Here is a 27,964-nt window from a genome sequence, read left to right on the forward strand (position 1 = left end):
AATCTGGAACAAGGGAATGCAAAATTCCCAGATGTTTTTCTACATCATACTCCTGTGTGCTGATAGCCAATTGTTTAATGAGGCTGTATCCCTGCAGGAAAGCACATTAAATGTTATTCTCCCCTGTGGTCCTGTCTGTTTTGATTGCCAGCTGGAAGAGGCCAACGACCTCCTGCGGGCAGAGTCGGACACAGCGGCGAGATTGAGGAAGAGCCACACGGAGATGGCCAAGTCAATGAGCCAGTTGGAGAGTTTGAACCGTGAGCTGCAGGAGAGGAGCCGCTCGGTAGAAGGAGAGAAAGCCCAGCTGGAGAAGGAGCTCCTGCTTATTCAGAGCACCCTGGACTCAGAGAGGAGGAACTACAGCGAAGGCTCTGAGGAGATCAGGGAGCTGCAAGGTGACCCACTAACACACAACATGAGGCTAGATGATTAGATTTGAAATGCAACTTTGACACTTCGGGAAAACAGTGGCTGGAATCCATAACAGCTTGACCAAATCACAGTTTGCATTAGAATATATTAAACCATCTCAGAGTGGTTCCAACTCACTCCGACAGTATTCTCTCTCTCATTCAAACAACATACATTTCTGATTTATCTGCCAGAGAGTTATCTTTGAATAGGAGCAAGCTTTTGAAATTCTGTGGAGGAGGAGGAACATTGTCATTTTCTGATACAGATTAGAACAAACCATTTTTGTGGTAGAAGTTTGGGATTTTGCAAACTGTTAAATATCTGTTTAAAAAAAAAAAAGTTTTGCAATGAAAGTACCAGCTTGTACCAGACCATGTTTATTTGTCTAAATCTTAATTGTGACTTTTTGTCTTCATCTTAACTTTTATTATTAGCGAGGATAACAGGGGTGCAAGAAGACAACAAAAGCTTGAAGCTCAGCCTCTCTAAAGTGGAGGCCGAACGTAAACAGGCCCAGGAGAGAAGCAATAACCTGGAGAAGGTATGCAATCAGTTCCAGTATTATTTACCAAGTGTTCGCATGTGCAAGTCCTTCCAGTGAAGTAGTTTTCTTACAGTATGTGTAATATAAACAGTAGTAATCTGAACAATGGCAGGTCCAGTGTGGGGTGTAACATTTCTAACGTGGGGCAGTTGTGTGTTGAGTTCGCTTCATGTTGTTTTCCTGCTCGTCACCCCGCCCAACAGGAAAAGAATAACCTGGAGATAGACCTGAACTACAAACTGAAGACCCTGCAGCAGCGTCTGGAGCAGGAACAGACTGAGCACAGAGTGACGCGGGCGCAGCTCACCGACAAATACGAGTCTATTGAAGAAGCCAAATCAGCTGCCATGAATGGTATGCAAGTCCTATGTCAGAGCGTGTCCTACTCTGCTGTTTTTCACTCTGCTTTTTCTGTTTGGTTCATGTTTTTGTTTCTTTCTTTCCAGGCACATTGTACTTTGCCTTCTCACTTTCTTAATTTGCATTGCTTCTCCGCCTTTAGTTTATTTAACCTCTTCCTCACACCATCAGCCTCTTCCTGCTTTTCTAAAATTTCATCAGACTCACCTCCAGGGGTTGTTTAGATGGGAGGAATTTCAAGGAGTGTAAGCCAGTCAGCGTGTCAGGACATTTCCTAATTGCTTATTAAAGCTGTATTTGAAAGCAGTTTTTGCAATAGGGTGATGATCTGCCAAGGTGATGTCTTACCTTTGACCTAGTGTTAACTGGAATAGACTCAAACCCTTACGTGTCAGTTTTCTCCCATATCAAAGCTTGCTGATTTATACTTGACAAATTGTAAAAAAAAAAAAAAAAAAAAAAAAGTGTTTTGGCTGATTTTTAAATGCATGTTTCTCCTTTTATGTATATATATTCTTTTAGAATATATATACATAAAAAAAACATATTCTTTTAGAATATATGTAGATATTTAAAATAAAATATATATATATATATATATATATATATATATATATATATATATTGGGGGAGGATGGATAAAATACCAACTTATACCAACTGTTACTGATACATTTATAAATTATAACAACAAATCTCCATGTTTCTATGACTGCATCCACACTTATATTTATGTGTATTGTGTTGAGTCAAGTCAAGGTTATTGAATATCAAGTGATCAGCACATTCACAGTCTCATTTTGCCTGCTATTCTGTCATGTAGCTGAAGAATTAAAAAATTAACTCTAATTCTGTCTATGTCCTCCCTCAGCTGTTCAACAGAAGATGTCCGAGGAGAATGGAGCGAGGATGCGAGCGGAGAGCCGGGTAGTGGAGGTCGAGAAGCAGTGCTCGATGTTAGAGTTTGACCTCAAGCAGTCTGTGCAGAAGATGGAGCAGCTGATGAAGCAAAAAGAGAGGCTGGAAGATGACGTAAGTAAAACGGCTTCCAGACATGTGAGATTTGATGTTCTCAATAACTTTACCCGTACAGTTCCTAAATCTCCTCCCATCTTCCTTCTCCAGGTGAAGAACCTGCGGATACAGGTAGAACAGGATTCAAGCAAGCGCGCTCAGGCCCAGAATGAGCTGAAGGGTCGCATGCAGGAGATCGACCGTCTTAGGTGTTCAGAGAAGCAGATCAAACAGGAGATCAATGCAGCACTAGAGAATAAACGCTCCCTGGAGTTCCAGCTGGCACAGCTGACCAAGTGAGTTATTTTCTTGCACTTTAATTTTACAATTAATTGATTTCTTCTAACGTTAAGTTACATCTTTTCCATCCAGGACTACACTACTTACCTTACAGGAGACATAGTGAAATAATGACTCAATAACCAGAATAGAAATGAGAATAAATACAATAAATACTTGTGTTATGTTTAAGAGTGTAGGAAAATTTAAGGTTACTTTGTACCACTGTGCCAAATGAATTTGACTCTGAAATAATCTGGCTGTTGCTGCAGCCAGGAGTTCTTATTTCTGTTATTGCTTTACGAGCCAGTAATACGCTTTGGAAGTCAATTGCCCTACAATTGCCTGCTATTTTCAAATAAGTGCTATTATTCCAGCTTAAAGGCTGACTATGCCAAAGCTGTACCGCGACTGTGTTTACACTACAGGATTAGGCTCCATCCACTCCAATGCTAATCCTCTGGCTAGCTCTGTAGCCAGTGCTGTTGGTTATGATGCTAGTTGCATTTTCCTACTGGAGCTCACTCAGAGGCTGGATCTGTTTGCCTCGCTTAAATGTGTTGTTTTGAAAATGATTAAACTTACAAAATTAGCTACACACGTGGATTTATTGACTAAGTATCTTATTTTATTAGACAATACAGAGGCAACGAGGGACAGATGAGGGAACTTCAGGACCAGCTTGAGGCCGAACAGTATTTTTCTGTAAGTAAAAGTCTCAGTTTCTTTATATCTCTGTCCTGCTTGTTCAGTGTGAAAGCCACCTTCTAAACTGTCTGCCTTTCCTCCTTCAGACGCTTTACAAAACTCAGGTCAAAGAACTAAAAGAGGAGATTGAGGAGAAGAACCGGCAGGTACAAGATGCTCATAAAAAGGTGCAGGACTTGTGCAGTGAAAGGTAAGAGACGAAATATTATTCACACTCACTGCAGCCCTTTAGAAGGACTCACTCATATGTTTAACTATCCAAATATTTAATAACCAGCCCTGTTATTATTATTATATATATATATATTATTATTATTATCTGATGATTATATAACAGTCTAAAAAGCTGAAGTTACAAGGTTACAGGATGAACTAACCTATCAAATGTGTTTTATCATGTACAAAGGGACTCCCTGTCTGCCCAGCTGGATCTGACTGTGACTAAGGCTGAGTCAGAGCAGCTTGCCAGGGCACTTCAGGAGGAGCAGTACTTTGAGCTCAGCCAAGAGAACAAGAAGACAATAACTAGACATAAGCAGGAGATTGGGGAGAAGGAGTCTACTATTGCACGAGTAAGCAAACCTAAAATGTCTCTCTGAAGCTAATTTTGTACATTCAGTACAATGACCTTTATTTGATATATTTTATTGCATCAACTTTGAGTGGAAAAAGTGATATTCAAATTTTATTGCAGCTTGAGGAATCCAATAAAACTCTGACCAAAGATGTGGAGAACCTCAGCAAAGAGAAAGCTGAGCTAAATGAGAAGCTTCGTACTCAGGAAGACGGTACTTCTCGTTGTTTACCTTTATGTGTCCCATCTCTATATAATTCAGCTGCCACACAAGCTAATTATCTTCTCACTTTCAGAGTATGCAGCTCAGAAGGAAGACATTACAAATGCAATCAAGGCCAACTATGAGAAGATCCTCAACACAGAGCGCACACTGAAGACTCAGGTAAGGATGCATCTTTTTGGTTAGACGTTATTTGCAAACACTGGTAATGCAAGCAGAGAATGACGGCTGATGCTTTCCCACTATTAACCACACTCACTCTGTCAGGCGGTGAACAAGCTGGCCGAGATCATGAACCGCAAAGACATGAAGCTGGACCAGAAGAAGAAGGGCAGTACTGCTGACCTGCGAAAGAAAGAGAAGGAGAACCGCAAGCTTCAGCTGGAACTCAACCAGGAGAAGGAGAAGTTCAACCACATGGCCATCAAGTATCAGAAGGAGCTAAGCGAGATGCAGGCGGTGAGTTAACATCTCAGCAATACTAGAGCCCAATATAATCGTCTAGAGCTCTCCTATCTCCAACTCCAATCTTGTGGCTTTGCTATCGACAGCAACTGGCAGAGGAGTGCACATATCGCAACGAGCTGCAGATGCAGCTGGATAGTAAGGAGAGTGACATCGAGCAGCTTCGGGAGAAACTGAACGACCTGCAACAGCGCATGGATAACTCTAGTGTGACCAGCTTGCAGACAGATGAAACAGACAGCAACATCGCAGGTAGGGTCATCGCAGGGCCTTACTGGACGCTGCCGTCCCTACTTTTCCTCTGCAAGGCAGTCATTTATTAATGAGTCATAACAGATGTGGCATGTATTAAATCCCAAAAGAGTTTTGAAATCAAATTTAGTAACATGTATAGGGAGGGAAGTTAGAGTAACAGAAATCAGCTCTCCAACACACACACACACACACAAACACACACACTCATACTGTGTATTTTCAAGATGTAGCATATATTTCTAGTATAACCTAATGTCAGAGAGCAGTGTTTGAATTCTATAGTAATAAGATATTATAACAGGTGTTTTCATTGAATAAGCCTTTAAATAGGTACCTTTATTTTGACATAAGGAGAAAGCTGAGAATATCTCTAATCTCTCTATCTCTATGTTCTAACACAAAGAGGAATTTTCCTTGTTCTAGGTCTTATTCAGTTTTCATGAATGCTGGTGTCTGTGGTTAAATCATTCTCTCTTTATTCCCCTCATGTCCAGTCGGTTCTCCTAGCTCTTCTTATCTTTGTAACTTCTATTCCTTTCTCTCTGTGAGTAACAAAGTGGACGAGCCCCGTTTGCCTGGCCTGTAATGCAGCTGTTGTGTGTTTGTCTTTTTTTTTCTTTTTTTCTTTTTTGCCCCTGATTTTCTTAGTTATTCGTTTGCCAGAGGTGACCAAGCCATCTCTGTTGGGGGAAATGCAACACTTTTGAAAGAAGCCTGATAAGAGTGGGGAGCAAGGACCTTTTTTGAAAATCTGACCAAACAAAATTTGTAGACATAACATGCAAATGATAAGTAATGATGCTTAATGTCAGGAGGTCAGCGCCAACGGTAAAGTGACCACATTAGATTAAAGGTTACGTCATACAACAGACTACATCCTGTGTGAGGTTACCACAGCACTCTCAGCACCTTTCAAAATGTGTCACGAAACTGAAATACATTTTTAATTAATTGCACCGTGTGCCTCAAACACTTAAACACTGTTACCGTTTTGTTGGCATGTTCACCCAGAAGTACTGCTCGTTTGGACACAAAGACCCCCTCTCCCCCCACCACAATGTCACATTTAGTAGACCTCTCTTAGTTCGCCGTTCCCGTTTAGCTTGTGTTGTTTCAGCTGCATGCACTTGAAATATAATTTTAACACTAAATAGTGTCTACAGCATACTGCACAGCTTTGTGTCCATTGAAGGAGTGAGTGATCAAGCTGTAATTGAAAGAAAATAAATACTAATTCTTACTGCAAAACTGTTATTATAGCGCTTTAAACTTCATTTGAATTGATTAAATCTTACATGCACTGTTAACATGCTGATAAAAGGACTTACCCATGTCTAATATTGACCTCCTGCATGGATACTGAACTGATCTCTTGTCACCTACTCCGGTGCAGTTACATTAACGCTGGCAGAACTCCCTGACGGGGTTCAACTCTGTGTTATGAAACAGTTAGCCTTTGACCTTTTGTCACTTGACTTTCCATTTTTTTCCCGCCCCTCAGTTGAGTTTGGATTTAATCACTGCATGGCCTTTTTTCTCCCACATTGTCTTTTAATACACAGCGTGAATTTGTAACTATTTTTCCCTTCTGTGCTGCTTTTCAGAATCTAGATTGGAGGGTTGGCTCTCTATTCCTAACCGCGCTAATATCAAGCGATACGGATGGAAGAAGCAGGTATTGTGTGTTTGTTTTGCGTTTCCTCCGTTCACCTGCATTTTGTTCCGCTTTGTTATGCTGCCATAACACATGCAGCCAAACCCCTCGAGGGCCATATCAGCCTTCCTCTCATTGTCTTTCCAATATTTGCAGTATGTGGTGGTGAGCAGTAAGAAGATTCTGTTCTACAACGACGAGCAGGATAAGGAACAGTCCAACCCTTCAATGGTACTAGATATCGAGTAAGTATTTTTTCTTTTTCTTATTGATGGACAAAAATTTAGCTGAAAAAAATGTCTGCTGCAAGAAAATAATTTACCACAAAGGTCATGTTGCAGGCTGCATGTTTTTGTGTTTCCAGGTTAGCTTTCTGATGTGTAATTGTAAATTTTTGTGCTTTCTTGTGCAGCAAACTGTTTCACGTCAGACCAGTCACACAAGGAGACGTGTACCGAGCTGAGACAGAAGAGATTCCAAGGATATTCCAGGTAGGAGGCTCCTTCCTGTCCCGGATTCTTTAGATTGACATATTTGTACCCAGCCTGGACTTCTGACGTCAAGCTGTCAAGTCGTATTGTGTGAATAAACATGTCCGCTTGGCCTCAGTAACACTTTCTCCTAAGGCAGCTACAGCTTTTCTGACGAGGTGCGCTCTCTCTCTCTCTCTCTCTCTCTCTCTCTCTCTCTCTCTCTCTCTCTCTGTCTGTCTGTCTGTCTGTCTGTCCGTCTGTCTGTCCATATTCAGATCCTTTATGCCAACGAAGGAGAGTGCAGGAAGGAGGCGGACATGGAGACGGTCCCTCAGGGTGACAAGACCAACTGTTTCCCCCACAAAGGCCACGAGTTCATCCCCACGCTATATCACTTCCCTTCCAACTGCGAGGCCTGCTCCAAGCCTCTGTGGCACGTCTTCAAGCCGCCTCCGGCCCTGGAGTGTCGCCGCTGCCACGTCAAGTGCCACAAGGACCACCTCGACAAAAAGGAGGACGTTATTGCTCCTTGCAAAGGTAACGTGTTAACAGCCCTGTCTCAAGAATGTGAGATATCTATGAGAAACATGAAAATGAAAGAAAATGTTTGAAGGCTGTTTGCAGTAGATGTTGAGCCTCTGATCTAAAATTTACTGCATAACTGTCATTTTGAGTTTGGTTATGTTATGACATATTAAGCAAATAAATCTTAGATGTTTAGCTAGCTAATAGCAGCCACTTACTTTTGCATAAAGTTCAGTCAGTTCATATTTTTTTCAGTGTATTTACATTTTAAATTTCAACTTAATTGACTATTAAGTAGAACTGAAATGAATAGTAATAGTAATCAATTAGTTGATATTTATTGTTTTAGACTCCATGTTTTCTTTTTTTGACCTTAAATTCAACTTTTATGTTTTAGACTTTTTTCCTGACATTTGATCAACCAAACAGGAAAATAATCATCTGATTAACTGAATAAAGACTGCTGTCATGATTTATGTCTGCAGCCTTGAAATAAAGCAGCATTGATTAATCGATTAGTTGATCAATCGAATTTGCAACTATTATAATCATCGATTAATCAACTATTCAGCCATTTTTAAGCAAATTTTCAGCTGTACTTGAAATATAACATCATATTAGTCAGAGTTCATTCTTGATCTGCAACATATTATTTCATGCCCCCCCTCCCCACAGTAAACTACGATGTGACCTCCGCCCGGGACATGCTCCTGCTGGCTCTGACCCAAGATGAGCAGAAGAAATGGATTGGCCACCTTGGAAAGAAGATTCCTAAAACCCCACCATCCACTTTTTCAAGAGCCTCACCTCGTACTATGTCCACTCGCTCTGGCCCGAACCAGTCCTTCCGCAAGAACCCTAAAAGCAATACAGGAAAGCTGAGGTAACTTGACAATTTCAGACTAATTATTTTAGGTATTTTCTTTAACTGTGTTGGTGTATTAATATTTTTTTCCCTGACTCTATAGTGTCCAAATAGCTATAGATAACTGCATGACATATAATAAGGCAATGTTTAGAGTACTGTTTTCGGGAGAAAGTGAGGGTGTGCTGCAGTCAGAAGTCTTATTTTATCCCATGTGGTTGGCTGAGATGTGGTCAAGTCAGTCACATGACCTGCTGTTTGTTTCCTGTGTTGTAGCAGAGCGCAGTCCAGCCTCCAAGCAGCAGACACAACATCCAGCACTTGTTGACAGGAACTTCTTCAGAAAGTGTTGATGATTTTTAGACTTTGTCTACAGATTTAAACTATTTATTAATTGTGTTCCTGGGGTTTTCTAACACGAGACACTTCTTGGTTGATTGGTTAAATCCGTGGGCTCTTTTCCAGTTGACACTTGGGGTTCTTGTTTTTCTAATTGGCACTAATAATGTGTTGTTGGGTTCAGTAACTAACTTACAGACTTACTATACAACCCTCCTGAGAATGTGGTCCACTTTATGGGTATTTATATCACCTGTCAAACATGATGCGAAGGTGTTAACGGTGTAAGCCTGCATATCTGTTTCCTGTTGTATGTTGACTTAAAATGGGTTACTAACCAAGGTTAAGATATTTTGTCTTTCCTTTACTGGACACCTGTCTCTGTTCTTTCTTTCAGCTAACCGTCTGAACCATTGGATTCTTTTCTGGACTCTATACTTTCCCTCCTCCCCCCTTCCTCATCCTCAAAAACGAAGAAACCTGTATTACATAGAAAATTTGGTTAAAAAATAATAAATATATATATATGTCAGTAAATAACCAGCGCTGGAAAATTGCAACACATGTCAGACACAAGGCATCATGGACAATAAGAGGCCTGATACCCCCACTCAACCTCCGCCCTCTCACATCTTTGAGATAAAAACATCATCCATCTACACAAACTTGCAGCTCTCCATTTCTACCAGAAGATGGCACACTCATCTTGAAAGATGGACAGAGGAGAGCTGAAGGGACTCATGTCATGGAGGCATTCTGTGTTTCATATCATATGACAGTTCTGATGGATATCGGAAGGTAAAAGGGGTTTTGCTGGGACTTCTGCAAGTATGTGTTCGGTTTAAGGTACTGTCATACAGGGATTGCAGATCTGCAGTGAGTGATTGTGTCTCAGGGGTGGAAAATGATTATCTATTTTGTAACTTCTTTCCCCGCCTGACAGATACTCGAGTTCAGTGTAAGCATACTTCTGTTTTCAGCATAACAAAAAATTACTGATGCCTTCATTAAACGTCTCGGCCTTTTTGCCTTTATTCTTATTACTCTGCAAGTCAATTATCAGGTTTGGGACAGAGTATTGGGACATGAGTATTAGATGTTTTGAGTATTGATTGAGGAGCATGCAAGATCATCATTTAAATCTATGCATTATTTTTATTATTATAATTATTTTTATTACTCCTTGCCGTACGGAAAATACCATTGTAATGGCATATAGGAGTCCTAAAAATCAATTGACTTTTTTCTGTTTATTTGGTACATTGTCTCTGTAATATTTTTTCTCTTGTATTATTTTTTTTTTGTTTTTGTAATGTATTGCCTTACATTGATTCATAGATAAATGGTTCAAAAGGAAAACATTAAGTTAACAAATGTAAAACTGCACTGTTTGAATTGTAAATTATTTTTAGAAGACTAAACAGGTGTAGCATTTGGCCCACCTAGTGCCTTAACGTTTGGATATTGATTTTACTGCCATATCTGTTTTTTCTTTATTTCTCCAAAACAAGACAAATCTTAACTCTTCCATCGTTTATTTTTTAAGAAATCACCACACATTCGTGGTTTTATCAAAACTTACTTTTTGTGGTTTGACTATATAAAAATATATATATTAGATTACCTCTTTATGGACACATTGCAATAGGTTTAGCGTGTTAAAACAAAAGTCCCCAGACTCAGTTCATATCAAATGACAAATTTCGGGATGGTGTACCTAAAGCAAGGCCTATCTGTGTTGTCTTTGTTAACAAATACAAGTTGTTTCTCTAACACGGTAATGTCCCGTTAATGCAAACCCCCCCACAGTGTATATAATGAGAGAGACATAAGGATTATGGAATACCTCCGCAATCTTTTTATTTGTAACTTTTTGTTCAGTTAAGAAAAGCACTGGAACTATGATCTACTCTTGTCTTGGATAATTTGCATGGTTAATTGCATTGGAGTCCGCACTGATGGATATGTCAATAAACATATCTTTATCATTCACTGTTTGCTCAGTTTTTACCACACATGGATCATGACTTCATTTTAAGCAGGCTAAACATGGGTGCATCCCAAAGTGGGATCACCATATTGAGTAAATTGTTGACTGTCCCTGAGCCCCAGAAATTAAGGGGGACCAGACTTACTTTGTGTGAGCCTCTTGGCGCTAATTTAATTTTGTATAGGAATATGTAACAACTTAGGATAACTGGTGACTCTAAATTGTCCCTAGGTGTAAATGTGAGTGTGAGTCTGTCTCACTATATGTTAGCCCTGTGATGGACTGGTGACCTGTCCAGGGTGTATACTGCCTCTTGCCCAATGACCGCTGGGATTGGCTCCAGCACCCCGCAACCCTCTGTAGGATAAACTCTGCTATGTCTCTCAGCTAACTTTATGTAAAGGCTTTACTGAGGGTTCTGTTTTCCAATCTTGTCTAATTTTCTGACTGAAGACATTGCCATGGGTCAAAATAATCAAATTACCACACATACTATCCCAGCATAGAACAATTACACAATTGTATGGAGTAGGAGGAATGGGGGCCAGGGTGACTCCTAGCAGTTTAATTCATCCATATGGTGAAACTAACAGAAATAAACAGGCTCAGGTGAGTTTTCTACAATGTTGGGGAGTAAGTAGTTACATGTAACGGTGTTATATAATTTAATTATAATATAATTGTAAGTAATCCATTACAGTTACCGAGAAAAATATGATTACAAAGGGGGTTACATGTGAAGTCAGACCTTTGTGATTTTTGCTCATGAGGATGTTTTTTTCTTCATTTTTTAACAACATTTAACATGTTACTGAATACATACATTGCTGTTTTTAATTCTTTGAAATAATTGTTTTTAAAATATTGTGTAAATAAATCATGACGTAGGTTTAAATGGTGTCACAGTACCAATTAAACCCATGCCCAGACTTTTGACTTTCATAAATATCCCAAAATTGACATGAACTAATGAATACAGTAACCTTCCCAACCCTGGTTTTATATTCTGATTGGAAAACTCTCACATGTCCCGTGTGTTGTGGACAACGTAAACCTGAGTTAAAAGACAAAAAAGCCCTGACTGTGGCTGTAAAATGCTGTGAGTAAAGATCATCGGGGTGTGTATGGTGAGGCTGCAGCAGGGTGAGCAGCAGATGTCGGAGCACGTCGATAAGTTCCCAGCGTGTTGTTGCAGCGTCATTCTGTTTGAATGAAGTTCAGACTGAGAACTAGCCAACTCTTCTTCATTCGCGCCCCGGTGGACTGAAACAGGAAAAAACAAAGGAGTTGAGGAAATAAAAGCTTGCCAAATATGCCGGTGTTTACAGGTATGATAATATTTCCATACAACCCATTGACTGCCTTGGGGGGAAATATGACAAAAACACGAAGCTTTACACGTGTTTTTAGTGCAGTAGCGCATATTACATTTTAGCGTGTTAGCTTAGCTTTAGCATAATATGCAGTTAGCTCTTTTTTAGCCTCTGTTAGGCCACTGGTGGAGCTATTACAAAAACACAATATTTAAAGACATGCAAACACGCTAAAATATATATATATTGCTTTGCGTGTGTGTGTCTGTTGGTTGTGGGATTTTAAAGTTGTTTTTGTTTTGTTTTTCTTAGCTTGTGCCGCTAACACAAACCAGAAAGCAGCTACTGTCGCTAACTGTCAGCTAGCTGTGTTAGCCGAGTAACACACGGTTTAAATGCGCATTTAAAGCCACTGTTTGTCAACTGGATGCGTTCAGTATAGTCGTGTCTGTGTCAGTCTGAGCTATCAACATGTCTGAATGTGTATCAGTATGAAAAAAACACTGAATCACTCCCTTTATTAGCACGGCTAACACAGCTAGCCAAATCATGAGTGTACACTTCCTAAGCTTTTCTTTAACAGTTGCGGCTTGTTGGGCAACGAGAATAAACACAGCACATGAGTTTGCAGTTTTAGTATGACAGTACTGAGACTAATCAGCTGTTTAACGCTTAAAATCGGCAGTCAAATACCTGGATGTATATTATTAACTTTCACTTTGTGGGTTTTAGCTCGACAATCTACTGCTTGGTGTCACTAGCGCTAACTAGATGCTGTGTCATACATGGCAGCAGTTTGTTTAATGTTTGTCACACCCTGGGAGGGCTAACATATGGTCTTGTACTATGTGTTTTTTCTTTTTCTTTTTAATCTTTTAGTAAATGTGAAATGGGGCAAAGAGAAGTTTGATGCTGTAGAGCTGAACACTGAGGAACCACCCATGGTTTTCAAGGCTCAGCTCTTCGCCCTGACAGGAGTCCAGCCCGACAGACAGAAGGTCATGGTGAAGGGAGGCACTCTGAAGGTACTCATGTAAACAAGCACACATGTGAACAAAACATAATACACTAGTTCCTGCTTTGTCAAAGGCCTAGCCTTGCTCTATCTATGTATGGGATATTGTCAACAAATCCACTGAAAAGACTAAAATCAGTAATGAATTGTTGTAGTGACAAGTGTTGTTTATGTAGCCGAAGCCTGATGCAGCATATTCCTCTGTGCCAATTCAAAAATGATTTGAGACATTTCAGTGTACCACACCAGGGCTGGACAAGATATCAATATTATATGGATATCGTGATATGAGACTACATGTCGTCTTCTATTTTGTATATTGTAATATTGTGATTATGGTAGGTCTGGGTGATATGGATAAAATCAAATATCACAATATTTATGATCAAATACCTCAATATCGATAGGACAACAATATTGTAGGGATGACTATAGTCATTACATCCATGACTATATCCCTGCAGTATTGTTGTATCGATGTATTTGGGCATAAATTTTGTGATATTTGATTTTATCCATTTTGCCCAGACCTATGCCTGTTGCATCATGTTACAATTTCCGTCATCAGGATGTATGTGGGCATAGTATGCACAGACTGCTTAAAAGCAGATGTGTATTTCAGTATGTGGCATCAAACTGACATATTCAAATGCATAAAGATATAATAATTAGACTCTAAGAAGTTGACAGCTAATGGCTGTCTTAGGTTGATGGTGAATTATTGTGTATGGCTTCTGATATTTTTTTCTCATGCTACTGTAAGTAGTGTTTGTTTAGTAACTGTAATTGACAGATCATCTGTTTCTATTGTTTGTGTTTTGAGTAAGAGGAAGGCAAAATAAGATTTTTTTTCCCTGCTCCTTTTGATCAAGAAAACTGGAGTTATTGTTTGTGAATTGCTTTTTCTTTTATGCAGCTGTGCATCACCATGAGTGGAACATAAAATAGTGAGAGGAAAAACACTGAATTGTAGTTTATTTTAGCCTCCAACTGAGTTGTGCACCAAATGTGGATTAATGGACAGAAGAAACTACTCCCAGACAAATGCACTGTTTTGAGTGGTGTTCGCTAAAAAATAGCTATTGTTAAAAAGTTGTTTGTGTCCCTTTTCAGTTGGAATAAAAGGGCTTGTGGCTGAAAGAGAGTCTAATGCATTTTTGGTTTTGGTCCTTTCATGAGATTTGTTATGTAACAGACTGAAACACACCTGCCTTTTCCCTTTCACCAACTTTGTTCTATTCAGGAGCTAATCAATGTCTTCTCCATTTTAGGATGACGAATGGGGGAACATTAAACTGAAAAATGTGAGTATTTTAAAATGTTTTCGGAATCATATAAAAGAAAAGTTTGTTGGTTTGTTTAGAGAGCGATACCAAACATGATAGCAACGTGTTTGTGATTTTCTGTGTATTTCTGCTCTTTAAGGGAATGACTCTACTGATGATGGGTTCAGCAGATGCCCTGCCTGAGGAGCCTGCTGTCAGGCCCATGTTTGTAGAGGACATGACTGAGGAACAGCTGGCCTCAGCGGTGAGTAAGCCTGAAAATTACCAGTACGTCTTAAAAAAATATGGTGATTGTTGCTTTCCATGCTGACGTGGCCTCTTAAACCTGGTTTGTCAATGTGATGTTTACCAAGTAGAAAACCTAACAAGCCAAATTTACCTGATATCTCCATTCTGAGTGTTTTTTAGAAGCATTTGCGTGGCTCAAAAAGAAATGTACTCATTATAAATGATGCTGCAGTCAGCAAGCTGTCATGAATTGATGGCAGTGTTTACATTTTCACTGAGGAGTGCACCAAACACAAGGTGCAATATCAGTTACAAACTGCTTGATACTGTGCTGATGTTTGGTCTACAGATTCTTCTCAGTTAGGAAATTGTCAGCTCTTCATTGCAGAGTGGCAGAGAATGAGAATAGCTGACTGGATTGCCAGTTATGACGCCAACTTCTTGATGGAGCATTTCAATCTATTACTTGCAACTTGGAACTTATCCATCTCTCTGTCATTTTCAGATGGAGCTACCTTGTGGGCTGACAAACTTGGGCAACACCTGTTACATGAACGCCACAGTGCAGTGTCTGCGCTCTGTGCCAGAGCTCAAAACTGCTCTCAGAAGGTGGGTTTTTCAGCTAGTATCGGGTCTCAGTAAATAATACATATGTTACGATGGTCTATACTTAAATGATTTACTTTTCCTGCTTCTTGTATTATATTGTTCTTGTGGTTTTGCTCCAGCTGAAATCATCTGTCTCCCTCTACAGGTATTCAGGTGCTCTGCGATCTTCAGGGGCAAATGCACCATCACAGTACATCACAGCAGGTATGAGGCATAATGGACTAATACTGAAATAATATAATCCTTAAATTATATGTCTTACACTTATTATTACAATTGCACGAAAAAGTAATTTGTGCTCGTATTCAAACCCTCAGCCCTTCGTGACTTATATGAGACCATGGACAAGACCTCGTCCAGCCTGCCACCCATTATTTTGCTGCAGTTCCTTCACATGGCCTTTCCACAGTTTGCTGAAAAGGGAGACCAGGGACAGTACCTCCAGCAGGTCAGACACTCCTCACTGCAGATTTAACCACCATGACTTTGAATGTAACATGAAGTCAAGATCTCATGTTTTGCTTATTTTCTTGTTCTGTCAGGATGCCAACGAGTGCTGGCTGCAGATGATGAGAGTTCTTCAGCAAAAGTTGGAGACACTAGAGCCAGAGACTCCCATGGAGGTAAACCCTAAAATCTTCTTTAAAAAAAAAAACTTGTCTTGATTTATAATGAAGTGATGGCTGTGAAATTGATAAGTTGAGGAAAAGTAATTTGTTCCATCTTTGCTTTTGTGTTTTGATGTTTAGACCGACACTGAGAGCGGAGCTGCCTCTGCCTCTGCAAAGAAGAATTTCATCGACCAGTATTTCGGTGTTGAATTTGAAACTAGGTATCCTTGCAGCATGTGTTTTTGTTATTTGAATCTTTTTACTGTTTATTTCTTGTTTGAGTAGTAGTGACTGAGTGTAAATATTTGAGTCTTGAGGAGCAGCTTGTACTGCCATAGCTGTGTTCAAATGATCCAGTGAAGTTCTTCCAGCAATGTGGCATAAATCTGCCAAGTTTTTCTTAACTCTTCTGTTAAGCATGAAATGCACAGAGTCTGAGGAGGAGGAGCCAATCAAGGGCAAAGAAAATCAGCTCCAACTCAGCTGCTTCATCAACCAAGAAGTCAAATACCTTGCAACAGGACTAAGGCTAGTACGTATCAGACCAAAACTAGTCTTTCTTCAGTCAGAGGAGTGTGTGATTCCTTCATAAATGACTTTAAAAACTGTTATGGGCTTAAGTTTCCTGGATATTTATAGCTCTACCCAGAGGTTTAACCAGGTGTAGTCTGAGTGAACATTATGAACAACATGGTCAGGTTGTCTCCATAGTAACGGTGATCTAACCTTGTCTCTGCCTTTTCTGTTATTTCTCCAGAGACTGCAGGAAGAAATAACAAAAATGTCTCCATCCTTGGAAAGAAATGCTCTATACATAAAATCTGTAAGTTTTTCTTTCCCTCTAACTTCTCTTGTTAAACTGAAATAAATGATCTATCTACTGATAGAATTCCAAACCTTTGTTAACCCCACCCCCCCCTTTTTACTTCCTGCTAGTCAAAACTCAGCCGTCTGCCTGCCTACTTGACTGTTCAAATGGTCCGTTTCTTCTACAAAGAGAAAGAGTCTGTCAATGCAAAAGTCCTTAAGGTTTGTATTGAGCCACGGTTTCTCATGTGTATCAAGGTGCAGTTTAATGAATGTTTAGTCTGAAACAACATTGTCCATATCACAGGATGTCAAGTTCCCACTCATGCTGGATGTCTATGAGCTGTGCACTGCAGAGCTCCAGGAGAAAATGCTGCCAGTCAGGTCAAAGTTTAAGGTGATGGAGGATAAGAAGCTAGAGAAACAACAGCAGAAGGTAACAAAGATCTCTAGCTGTTTTACTTGTTTGCTCCCATTTGAGTATTTGGTATAATTTACAATTCTGAACTCACTTCTATTTTTTTTAATGAGACAGTTGGTGAAAAAGCCAGGTGCAACGAAAAGTGTGAAGCACGAGCCCTTCTCATTCCCTGACGGTATGTTGCAACATTAACTAACATCCACCAGACACTTCAGCACTTTCAAAAGGATCAGTCGTCTCTTTCTTTCCATAACCTGCTAAATGTAAAATGTGATGACGGATATTTTAACAGCAACAGCAAATCTATTTTCTCTCTCTGAAGTATCAAAAGTCATTAACAGGTTTTGATGTCAATTCTCCCAAACCGTGAACCGGCTTGTGTTTTAGATTTTAGCATTTACAACCAATGCCTAACAGTCATACATCTATTGTAGAAAAGGTGTATTTATCTGCAGAGACTCCACACTCGGCCTGTATTCTCTTATTATTTTGCTGCATTCGGGGCATTTCTGCATGTGAATTTTTGAGCAGTGGTTGTGAAGCCCCCTAGCCAATAACAGCGTTCAGGGTGTGATGTCGGGACTTGTACCGTAGCGACCAGGTTACATCACTGTCTCCATCTCTCTCTGCTTTCCGCCTTTGCATCATATATTTATAAAGAGGTGCAGGTGTGTGTGTGTCTGCTTGACTGAGGAAGGGGCTGAACAACACACAGACAGCAGAGCATTCACTCAAAATCCGGCAATGCGGCACCGTTCTGCTGGGTTGTGTGGAGGCGTGTTTATTTGTACTTGAATACATAAAAGCCGCCAATGTCTTTGTTCTCACCAGCGCCACTCGCTGTCTTCATTCACTCTCTAGCTCGCTCAACAACCATTGGTCTCTTTCTCTCTCGCTGACCTCTGAAGTACTGCTTTTTGTCAACTCGATAATGAAGAAAAGGCTGTTTCACAGTACAGCACCAGTCTTAGAGCTGCTACAATTTGTCGATTAATCAATTAGTTAATTCACAGAATATTACTCAGCAATTATTAATATTATGATAATCAAATCATAATGATAGGCGCTTTTTTTTAAAGGAAAAAAAAAACATTTGCTGGTTACAACTCAAGTGTGAGAATTTGAAAATTATTATGTGTCATACATGATCGTAAACTGAATATCCTGATTTTGGATTGTTGTTTAGACAAAACAAGACAATTGAAGATATGTTGGGCTTTAAGAGAAGATAATGGTCTTTTTTCCATTTTCTGAATTTATTATAATAAAAGACTTGTAACACACTCATTTTTCCTGCAGACCTTGGTTCCAACAACAGTGGTTACTACGACCTGCAGGGCGTGCTGACACATCAAGGCCGCTCGAGCTCATCAGGTCACTACGTTGGATGGGTCAAAAGGAAAGAAGGTAGCTGCAGTTTTCTCATTATATGGTGGCATATTTAGCATTGTGTCATGAACTACTCTAAAGTGTACACAGATGTTCAGGAACTTAATGTTTCCTCTCTTTCCTTTGATCTCTTTTGACAGATGAGTGGGTCAAGTTTGATGATGACAAGGTGAGTGTGGTGTCTCCAGAGGATATCCTGCGACTGTCCGGCGGTGGAGACTGGCATATAGCATACGTTCTACTGTACGGGCCCCGGCGGCTGGAAATACTTGAAGAGGAACAGTAGCTGTGGAAGATTTCCTAGAAGACAAAGATGTCATCCAACACACATACACAAATTTGCCATTTCCAAGCACTGTCTGCATAGATGTGCAATAAAACTGGTGTCTTTAAAAATTTGATGACCTTAATTTTTTTGTTTTTTGTAACCAACATGGATGCTTGTAAAACAAAATCTGTCAAATGGTGTTAAATATTCAACATAGTGGGCTTTGAAAATGGAGATATGACGAGAAGCAATCTCTGGACTGGATCCTTTAAAGAGGTTTTTAAGTCTTGCGCTGCAGTTTCAGTAAATGTTTTATACACATTGTATATTTTTTAAAGCCTTTGATGAGGTGCTCATATCATTAAAGCGAAATATTTCTCTTTAGTCACGTATTCAACTTATAAAAAAAAAAAAAAAAGCCTAGCCAAGCTTTTGTCCTTGACATTCTGGCTTGTAACCTCTCAGATGTATTATGGAGATTTTCACTTAACACTGTAAAGACTTGCCCTTGTTCACCTGTTGGGCCTCTGGGAAATTTGGGTTCAATCTCAGGTCTTTTGTTAAGTGCTTGGCTCGCATCATCTCCTGGAATTGTTCTCTAATGTAGTGACAGATGAGAAATCTTCACTAATGCTCTTTTGAGGGAAGTGTTTGTGGGGAGCCCGGTCAGAACAGAACAGGTTGCCCTTGTGGTGAACTGTGCAGTTAAATAAAGACTTGAGATTCAACCATGATGGTTTACTCGACAAACCTTGAACATTGTCTCTGTTGACACTTGATCTCAAAATCTGACATCGATACTTTGAAATGCTTTGCCTCACTTTGTTTCTCTGCAGGTTTTCCTGATCACCCTGCCACAATGTAAGACCTAACCATCAACACTCTGTAATAAGTTATTGACTGATCGCTTTTCATGGGTGGTGAAAATAAACTGTATACCAAAATGTGAGATTTTTTTTATGTGAGTGTGTGGTTGAAACATTGTGTGACAAGCATTTTATTAGAAAAAAAACATTTATTGAATTTACTACAGTGAAAAAAACATGGATTTGGACCTTGACTACGTACAAAAAAAATTTAGTATCCATGTGTTTTTGGTATGAAACAATTTAATGAAGGTACTGAGTATTTAAAAGTAACGGATTATCTAATTCAAGCCTCACTGAGGCTGTCTGCAATCTGGGAGAACCCGGCAGCATTGAGAGCTGAGACCAGGTTCTCCACAGTAGCTTGTGTTCCCTCTCTGTCCTGCCAGGCAACCAGCAGAAGTTTGGCCTGCATGTCCACATCTTCGCTGTCCGTTTCTATCTCACGCAATTCCGCCGCTTTCATTTCCAGATGAGTGGCTAGCGTTTTCCACTGGGCGCCAAGTTTGGCTGCTATGTCATCCATCTGCTGGTTTGTCACCAGTTTGCTCGGTATGCTCGGACCTGGAACAAAGACACAATGGGGAGGATAAAAATAGACTTGAATGGAAATTAATGATAAGGTGGAGGATGAGGTGATAAATCATCCAAACGAGAGCATAAAAAGTACAGAGGTCAAGTTAGGTTGGGGGGGCTGGATATGATGTAAATGCGTACTCCAAATCAGGGGTGTCATACATACGGCCCGCGGGCCAGAACGAGCCGACTCAAGGGCCCAATCCAGCTCACTGGATAACTTTGCAAAGTGTGAAAACTGAAGAAAAAGTAATTCCAGCTTTTCAATAAAATGCACAGCTATTCTTGCTTATACTCGCCATTCACAGTCAAGGCTTTTGATCTTCCTGTGAACATCCACCTTGAGATAATTGACATTAAATGTATTTCAGATTTGAAGGACACATTTTCCGCAGTGGGCTTGGACACATTTTATCAGTAAAGTTATAATATGTATTATATATTATTATGCAGCAGTTTTACTGGTCCAGCCCATTTGAGATCAAATTGGGCGGTATGTGGCCCCTGAACTAAAATGACCCCTGCTCTCCATACTACTTTATTCTAGCATTCTTTTTGTTTAAGTGAGGTATTGTATTAACTAAGCGATTAATCCAACTTACTGTCATTGCTGTCTTTAAGAAGATTGTCTCCATTATCGTCATCTTCTTCACCTGTCTTGATCTCTTCAGAGGGGATATCCTTCTGCATGTAGGGAACAAAAATCTCAACGTCAGTGTTTGTCAGTTTGTATGTGCATCATGCAGCCTTTTCAGTCATTATGAATAGTTTTTACAGTAAAAAAAAAAAACCCATCCTCACCGGCAGTTCTTTGGCCAGTTTGCTAACCATGCTGTCTAAATAATCTGCCAGGCTCTTGAACTTCTGGTTAGTTGGTTGAAAGAAGTGCGGACTTCTCCTGGACAGCAGCCTCAGAGCACGCCAACCGTAGTTTGGATTCCGCACCGCCCTGCACAGATTTACAGAGACACTTAAAACTCACACAAACACTGGAAATAAAGCCATTTAGGTCACTGGCCTGAAGGTTTTAACAGGATGTGTTTAAGAGAGAACTTACTTGTACTCCTCCTCCACCATGTTAGCAGGGTCGGCCTGTTCAATGGCCTCTGCAAAGAATTCGTCCAGAGACGGCATAAATTCCCTGAAAGGAAAACAACAAATGTATAAAAGCTCAATATTTCTCTATGCAAATGTAAAAGGCAACAATCTGCTTGTGTTCTGAACCACTGACCTGCTGTCTGACTTGCAGGCATCCATGTTGTTTTGGTTCAGGTTCCACAGTCGAGTCAACTCATCACTAATAAAAACACAGAGAAGCTTAAAAGATAGAAATAAACTCCACTGTAGGTATATTCTTATGGTTTTGGTCACTATCTTCTATTAATTCTCAGAACCCAGTTTTCATTTGCCTCCCTGTGTTGTGGTTAAAACAGAGTCTGCACAGAACAATGCGAGAACAGTTTCACTACCAAATGTTCAAAAACATTTTAACAGGATTCAAACCTGGGATTTTCTATTCAAAAACCCACCCTAGTATAAGATTCCTTACTTTCCCATGAAGATCTTGCGGTCAGGCCCTTTTCCAAGGAAGTCTTCTGGAGCTTGTCTTTTCCTGGTGGGCCTTTTGGGTTTGTCATCGACTGGCCTGTTAAAGAGGAAACAAGAAGGTCACTTTGGCTACCACCTCAAACCAACTCTGGATAAACTGGACTGGTCAACAAGATCAAAAATGTTCTGCCATCAATATGAAGTACCGTTCTTTCACAAAGCTTGAGCATCCCTCGTTTTTCCAACCATTCCAGTTCTCTTCGGTGTTGAGGATATGCTGTCAAAAAGAAATTTGAGTGTTGTAGTTGGTTAAGTGGTGAAGATTATGATACAAATCTTTAAATATTATTATGTATACCCAGTGTATAAATGTGGTTTAACATGACGAGTAGAGGACAAAACTTTCACAACAAATAACATACTGTGAGTGTCTTTAATACCAGCATTTCAACAAACTGAACTTACTTCAACCATGGTGGCAAACTTGTCTCCATCAGGAGGGATTTCTCTCATTAGCTGCAAGACAACAGTTATATATTAAAACAGCTCTGTTAGACCTTTTTTATGTTAATGAATCATATGTTTCAAGGAGAACTACACATTCAAACTGATAAAATGCACATTCAAAATGCATAATACTTTGTAACCAGTGATAATGTAATATTTGTGTATCATATATCACAACTTGTCAACATGTATGTTTCAAATGTAATAAAAATAATAATAATAGATGGTGGCAGAGTTGCAATAAAATCACATTGATTTCTGTGAACTGATCCTTTAAGTGCATCTCTACTCCTGACTGACTGACCTGGTAAACCAGTTTAGTTGTCTCTTCAATCCATGTGGTCTGGTCATCATTCAGAATGCAGCTGGAGCTGTGAGAAGACAAACACATACTAAATATTTAAATATACCACACCTGACAAAAATAATTTAAAATTTCTCACTTGTTTTTACACAAATTATTCAACAAGGTCAAAGACAAAGCTTACCTTTTGAATTTCACCTGACCCTTCAGATACTGGAAGAGGATGAGGTACTGAAGTAGAATGTGGCGCCTGAAGTTGCTGTCGCTGAGCTGCAAGTCCATCAGCTGGAGATGAAGAATAAAAGAAGAGGAAGTGAAGTAATGTCCAACTCTTATGTTCAGGAGGTTATCAGAGACCTCATCTTATTCTTAAATGGTTCAGACAACAATAGTGTACAGTCTTGAAACCATCATACCCCCACTCACTTTACAGAGCAGAGTTGAAAGTGTCTCATCCAGCCTGTAAACAGTCTCAAAGCTGAATAAAATGATGTGAATGGCAGATTATTCCCAGGGTGAAATGGTTTTCTCACCTTCTCGCTTGTTAGGAACTTGGCAAAGTAAACATGTTCTCTTCCAGATGCTCTCAGCTCCTCCAGCTTTCTTTTAGAGGCCTGCATGTCATCCAGCTTGAAGCTCTTGAATACCGCCAAGGTCTCATCGGAGTACTGTACGAGACAAGAAGGAAATTCACATTGACAATGACCTACTTTGGAATTTTGTTATGATTTGACAGTAACGGGCCAGGGGCAATTTTTTCTGAAGTGCATTACCTTGAGGAATGTCATCCATGAGAATTTATCATAACACTGCACAGGGTTTCTGAAGTAGTCCTGCAGTGTCCAGAACTTTCTGTACAAGTTGTAGTCAATCGGGATGGAACTGAAAGTGAAATTTAATTTTGAATCAACTTAAAAACTTAAAATTGAATAAAGAAACTGTAATTTCAATAGAAGAACATGGACAAGCATATGGGTGAAATTTAGAGCTACTTACCACGGTGCAGGCAAATCCTCTTCTCCCATTTCTCCTTCCTCTACTTCCATACCTTCTTCCTTTTCTTCTGTGTGCTATAAAAAATGGAACCGACAATTACAATATAACTGAAATTTAAGGATTAAATTCAAAAAGCATGTAAAATTAGCATATGTCAACACTTTACCTTCTGTCCAAGAGTACTTTCTTGTTCATTTTTGTTGAATACCGTGATGTTGTCCAGGTTGAACTGGCTCTGTAGATTGAGACCTGGAATAAACATAAAACACATACAAGAAGTGGTCATCAGAGGAGCTGAGGAACATTGTACATTGCATCCTTGATGGGTGTATATGGTCTACCCTTACCTGATTTTTCAGACAGGGGGAAAAGACGTGCCAGGAAAAGCTGGATTCGTCCACAAAATACAGTATTCTGAGACTTGGAAAGCCTCCTTAAAAGATCTGCAAGGTGAAAAAAGAGTGTAAAAAAAGCTTTGCCCTTTAAACATATAGAGTCTTATACATCAAGAACAACAATGAGATTCAATCCTTACCGTTACACATCCTCAACAAATAGTTCTTCCCGGCAGTGTAAAAGGAGTTCTGAGAGAAAGGGAGAGTACATAATAGTAATATTATAATCTACATTATGCTGAACAAAGACTTCAGTTGACTTTACTGAGAGGGTGCAGCATATTTACAGATTTCCAGGTGGAGACATTCTCCTCCACAAAGGAGAATATTTTGTCGCACTGGTCAAGAGGAAGGCTGTCCAGTACATCTCCCAGCAGAAGGAAAGGAGTGGTAGCAGAGCAGATACCTGCACGGAGAGAGAGAAAAAGAACAGCAAAGACTTGATCACCACATCAGTGACTTATCTGTGTTATTAGACATAAATAACTGACTAGCCTTATTTTCTTGCAACACAAGATCAAACAGATCTTGTGTGAAAAAGAAACCAAAGTAAAAAAGTGTAACAGCAGACCAGTAGGGGTGGGGTAAATGAATAACAATTGAAGTTGAACTCTGAAACTTTAGCCTTAAATACATCTTTCTTACATCATGTTTTATAAAGGAATCTCTTAATGACATTTGTGGGAACATGTTTTGTCTCTTATTATGTTATATATCCATGCATAGTACATAGCATCCTGCATTAATTTCTCTTTGTTTGGAAAACGTCAGTAGACATACAGGCATTTATTTATATGTGATATCAGTATCATCTTTATAGGCCAAGTAAGTCCATGCATACAAGGAATTTGACTCAGGTTTAGTGGCTCTCAATGTATTTACAAGACAACAATCTTCAGAAAGACACACAAGGAATGACTATAAACAGGTGAAACTGTTTCTGTGGACTGTAAACAGGATATATATAGTAGGGATGTCCCGATCCGATATTTGGATCGGATCGGCCGCCGATATTAGCAAAAAATGCATATCAATATCGGATCGGCCTGCACGGGAAAATCCCGATACGGCTCCCGATCCAGTTTGTTTTCAAAACTCCGGTCCGTGTTTTCCAGCGCACCGCTGTAGGTAATCCATTCCAGTTTTTTTCAGCTTTCCCCCCCAAATCCGGTCCGCGTTTTTCAGCACACCTAGCGACCTGTCCAGCATCCCACTATTTATTTTCTACTCAGCTTTTTTGTGTGTTTTGCTTTTTTAATACAGTTTGCAATATTGTTTGCACTGATGGCTTTTTAAGCCTTGGTTCACACTCTTGTTGTTCAAGAGCAGAGCACTGATGCCAATTCAGTTTGTGTGGTTAATTGACTATTTATTATTTTGTCTATTTTGTGTTTATTTAACCCTGTTAAGAATAAACAGGTCAGCTTCTCATTACCAACCATTGTGGATTATTCAAACTAACCTAATTAAGTTGGCTAGTTGTTCTTAAGAGTAAAACCCTTTTCAACATGAGTATAACAACAAAATAAGTAAATATCTTTAATCTTTAATACATGCTTGGATCGGCCGGTATCGGTATCGGCCTATGCTAAAAGCTACAATATCGGTATCGGATCGGAAGTGCAAAAAGCTGGATCGGGACATCCCTAATATATAGTGCATAGAAGTGAAGAGTGCTGAGATAAATATTAAATGGTAAAAAGTGACGTGACACGACTAACAAACGCGCACGCACACACACACACTCTCTCTCTTTCCCACGACACAATATTTATATTTATTTCACAATAAGTGTTTATGTGTGTGTATCACCCATCACTTGTCTCACATTACAGTGTTACAGGGTTATTGCACAGCGCCTGAGTTAACTGTTGAGAAGTGTGACAGCGTATTATTTATGGTATTATGTGTGAAATGGGGCTATTACAATAGTATAAAAACACAAGACCAATCATTAATTGATGTCGGCCTTGTAAGTCAACGTACCCTCTGAAACTGCATCTATACTCAGGTAGATGAGAGACAGATAGTCATCACAGCTCACCTTCTGCTCAACCTGCAGACAGAAACATTAATTTTAGGTTTCATAATCCAGCAACAGTCTGATGAATTTACTGAGGATTGTTAAACTAAGCCCAACGCCGAAGTTTGGTTCTGTTTCACAGGTTCAGAAACATAAATAATGATATTTAGCGGCCAATTCTCTGTTTTTTCCACCATGTGCACTCCTGAAAAAGAGAGACATTGTAGAAAAAGTTTTAACACTGTTTTAACCCACTTTCAGATTTGCTAAATCCTATATATTGCTTATGAAAACTGAAGATGTCTCCATCCAGATCACTTTAGACCAGATCCCAATCAAAATACACACCAATATACTTAGACATGTCAAATCTGGACTTGATTATTATTATAAAGAGTTGACTGGTCTAAGCAGAGTGTTTTTTTTATCTGGACCTGGTCTGATGTGTTCTGAATGGCCCTTTTTGAGTTTTCACAAATAAAATAAAGGTTTCACAAATCTGAAAATGGATTTAAACAGTTTTCAGACAGACAGACAGACTCCTTCACCCAAAGTCCCTCCTCCCTGCAGCTCAACCACTTTAAAATCTGTGCAATAACAATAGCGCAGGTATGATATCATTCACCACCAATAGTACTCATGTATATAATGTTACTTATAAAAACTTGTTTTCACTACATTTTTTACTACTATTGTCTTTTTCATTGCTTATGAACTTATTTATTGTTATTTATTCTTTCTGTTTTTCTTGCTATCCACTTGAACTGTGGGACTATTAAAGGATTATCTTCTCTTAAGGTTTCTGCTACAATGTCTAACACTGTATCTTAATAAGTGCAAGTGAGAAATAATGCATAATCAGCCGATAAATATCATTTTGTATGTTTCTCTAAACCCCGAATCAGACGCTAACTTCAGTGACAGATGATGATCTATTTAACTCACAATCTGTTCACCAAGGACTCCCCTCAGAGCCTGGTCCAGTGTGGTCTTCTTCTCGGTCTCACTGAAACACACATCAGTCCAGTCAACTCTAATGTATTGATAAACTGTAGTCCATCCTAAATAAAATGGTGTTACTTACTTCCCGAGGATCTGATTGAAAGCAGTTATTATAGGTTTGCTGTTTTTACCGACCAGAGCTTGTTTGGTAGAGGCCTGCGAGCGTTTTGAGAGGGAAGAGGAAAACATTTCATGTGAGAGAGAAGACGTCGTTAGCGTTCATGTTAGCCAGCAGATGCTAACACTTATAACAACAGAACAAGACAAAACAGCAACTTGCAGCGATGAGGCGGCTGTCCAGCACGTAATGTAATCACGACACATAATATTCAGTAACACGTGATTCAATTAAAAATGTAATTCTGTGATTTCTCACCGTAAATTTGTCTTTAGCATCGACAAACTTAAATAAGGACGGCGACATCTTTACACCTCTGTGACCGGAAACTGGCGTCACACGTCTTCCGGTTCCCTTTTTTTTCTTTCTTTCTTTATTGATATTAAACACAACAATTACACATTTCTTCTTTCATAAAATGATCATATCTCAAATATAAAAATATTATATTATATATAACCTATATAATGGAGGTTTGCCATTTGGGAGAGGTGAGTGATATTGGTGGACATGTTTACTCAAGAGCCTGCTGCAAGTTTTCCTCAGGTAAGCAACATTCATTTTTTCATTGTTTTGTTTTCATCTTTGTGATGATATACATCTATTGCTGGTTATCCTGTGGATAGATAATCTTATTTTAGTATGAGTCTGCTACCTACCACCTTCCTTAACACATGATAAAAGATACTTAAGTGTTAGTAGCCTACTGATTATTTTATTTGGGGTTCTCAACCCAAAGAAGAAAAAAAGATTTCTGTGACCTGCAAAGTATCTGTTCATAACCAGCCGTCACAGCCAGTCTCAAAGCCAGGACACACGCTTTCATCCACAACCGGTGAGCAACACTGAATCCTCCATCGTTTGAATATTGAGTTTATACATTTAAACATGTTTGCTGTTATTTGTGGTCTCTGTGTCCTTTCTTTTTTCTCCTCTAGCCATCTTTTCCTCATTTGTCCTCCTATTGTTAACTTCCTTCATTGTGTTTTTTGGTAAT

General features: G+C 39.4%; 3 protein-coding genes across 3 annotated transcripts in view; 2 read left to right on the plus strand and 1 right to left on the minus strand.

Moving 5' to 3' along the window:
- The window catches only part of rock1 (Rho-associated, coiled-coil containing protein kinase 1), a 31,281-nt gene extending 20,596 nt beyond the window's left edge, over positions 1 to 10,685 (plus strand). The window contains exons 16-33 of the mRNA XM_062428434.1: positions 152 to 398; positions 852 to 958; positions 1,165 to 1,315; positions 2,193 to 2,353; positions 2,447 to 2,631; positions 3,250 to 3,319; positions 3,409 to 3,512; positions 3,729 to 3,894; positions 4,017 to 4,110; positions 4,193 to 4,281; positions 4,387 to 4,578; positions 4,671 to 4,836; positions 6,444 to 6,514; positions 6,650 to 6,738; positions 6,906 to 6,984; positions 7,242 to 7,503; positions 8,167 to 8,374; positions 9,093 to 10,685. Of these exons, the coding sequence (XP_062284418.1) occupies positions 152 to 398; positions 852 to 958; positions 1,165 to 1,315; positions 2,193 to 2,353; positions 2,447 to 2,631; positions 3,250 to 3,319; positions 3,409 to 3,512; positions 3,729 to 3,894; positions 4,017 to 4,110; positions 4,193 to 4,281; positions 4,387 to 4,578; positions 4,671 to 4,836; positions 6,444 to 6,514; positions 6,650 to 6,738; positions 6,906 to 6,984; positions 7,242 to 7,503; positions 8,167 to 8,374; positions 9,093 to 9,096 (2,445 nt within the window). The 3' untranslated portion in view covers positions 9,097 to 10,685. The remainder of the gene's footprint in view (positions 1 to 151; positions 399 to 851; positions 959 to 1,164; positions 1,316 to 2,192; positions 2,354 to 2,446; positions 2,632 to 3,249; positions 3,320 to 3,408; positions 3,513 to 3,728; positions 3,895 to 4,016; positions 4,111 to 4,192; positions 4,282 to 4,386; positions 4,579 to 4,670; positions 4,837 to 6,443; positions 6,515 to 6,649; positions 6,739 to 6,905; positions 6,985 to 7,241; positions 7,504 to 8,166; positions 8,375 to 9,092) is intronic.
- A 1,223-nt stretch (positions 10,686 to 11,908) lies between these two features.
- usp14 (ubiquitin specific peptidase 14 (tRNA-guanine transglycosylase)) lies at positions 11,909 to 19,593 on the plus strand. The gene is made up of 16 exons (XM_062428435.1): positions 11,909 to 12,013; positions 12,878 to 13,023; positions 14,285 to 14,317; positions 14,439 to 14,543; positions 15,033 to 15,136; positions 15,282 to 15,340; positions 15,454 to 15,584; positions 15,679 to 15,759; positions 15,886 to 15,968; positions 16,165 to 16,279; positions 16,505 to 16,570; positions 16,684 to 16,776; positions 16,862 to 16,990; positions 17,090 to 17,150; positions 18,275 to 18,382; positions 18,505 to 19,593. Exons 1-16 carry the CDS (start codon positions 11,998 to 12,000, stop codon positions 18,648 to 18,650), a joined length of 1,476 nt encoding a protein of 491 aa, XP_062284419.1. The 5' UTR covers positions 11,909 to 11,997; the 3' UTR covers positions 18,651 to 19,593.
- A 40-nt stretch (positions 19,594 to 19,633) lies between these two features.
- thoc1 (THO complex 1) lies at positions 19,634 to 27,284 on the minus strand. The gene is made up of 21 exons (XM_062428795.1): positions 27,226 to 27,284; positions 26,932 to 27,005; positions 26,793 to 26,853; positions 25,811 to 25,880; positions 24,112 to 24,230; positions 23,965 to 24,013; positions 23,777 to 23,872; positions 23,596 to 23,678; positions 23,430 to 23,503; positions 23,207 to 23,315; positions 22,967 to 23,101; positions 22,618 to 22,718; positions 22,434 to 22,500; positions 22,088 to 22,138; positions 21,829 to 21,899; positions 21,624 to 21,719; positions 21,306 to 21,371; positions 21,132 to 21,215; positions 20,876 to 21,023; positions 20,677 to 20,758; positions 19,634 to 20,062 (listed from the first exon to the last, which is right to left on the minus strand). The coding sequence occupies exons 1-21, from the start codon at positions 27,271 to 27,273 to the stop codon at positions 19,785 to 19,787; spliced, it is 1,962 nt and encodes a 653-aa protein (XP_062284779.1). The 5' UTR covers positions 27,274 to 27,284; the 3' UTR covers positions 19,634 to 19,784.
- Between the last annotated feature and the right edge of the window lie 680 nt (positions 27,285 to 27,964).

This window comes from Scomber scombrus, chromosome 11 (assembly GCF_963691925.1).
Source record: "Scomber scombrus chromosome 11, fScoSco1.1, whole genome shotgun sequence".
NCBI classification, from domain to species: domain Eukaryota; kingdom Metazoa; phylum Chordata; class Actinopteri; order Scombriformes; family Scombridae; genus Scomber; species Scomber scombrus.

Coding starts and splice junctions, on each gene's coding strand:
- usp14 (XM_062428435.1), top strand. Junction 15,969..16,164: donor GGTGTTGAATTTGAAACTAG/GTATCCTTGCAG, acceptor TCTTCTGTTAAG/CATGAAATGCACAGAGTCTG. Junction 16,571..16,683: donor ATGCTCTATACATAAAATCT/GTAAGTTTTTCT, acceptor ACTTCCTGCTAG/TCAAAACTCAGCCGTCTGCC.
- thoc1 (XM_062428795.1), bottom strand. CDS start 27,273: ATGTCGCCGTCCTTATTTAAGTTTGTCGATGCTAAAGACAAATTTACG. Junction 27,006..27,225: donor ATGCTAAAGACAAATTTACG/GTGAGAAATCAC, acceptor AAACGCTCGCAG/GCCTCTACCAAACAAGCTCT. Junction 23,504..23,595: donor AAAGTACTCTTGGACAGAAG/GTAAAGTGTTGA, acceptor CATTTTTTATAG/CACACAGAAGAAAAGGAAGA.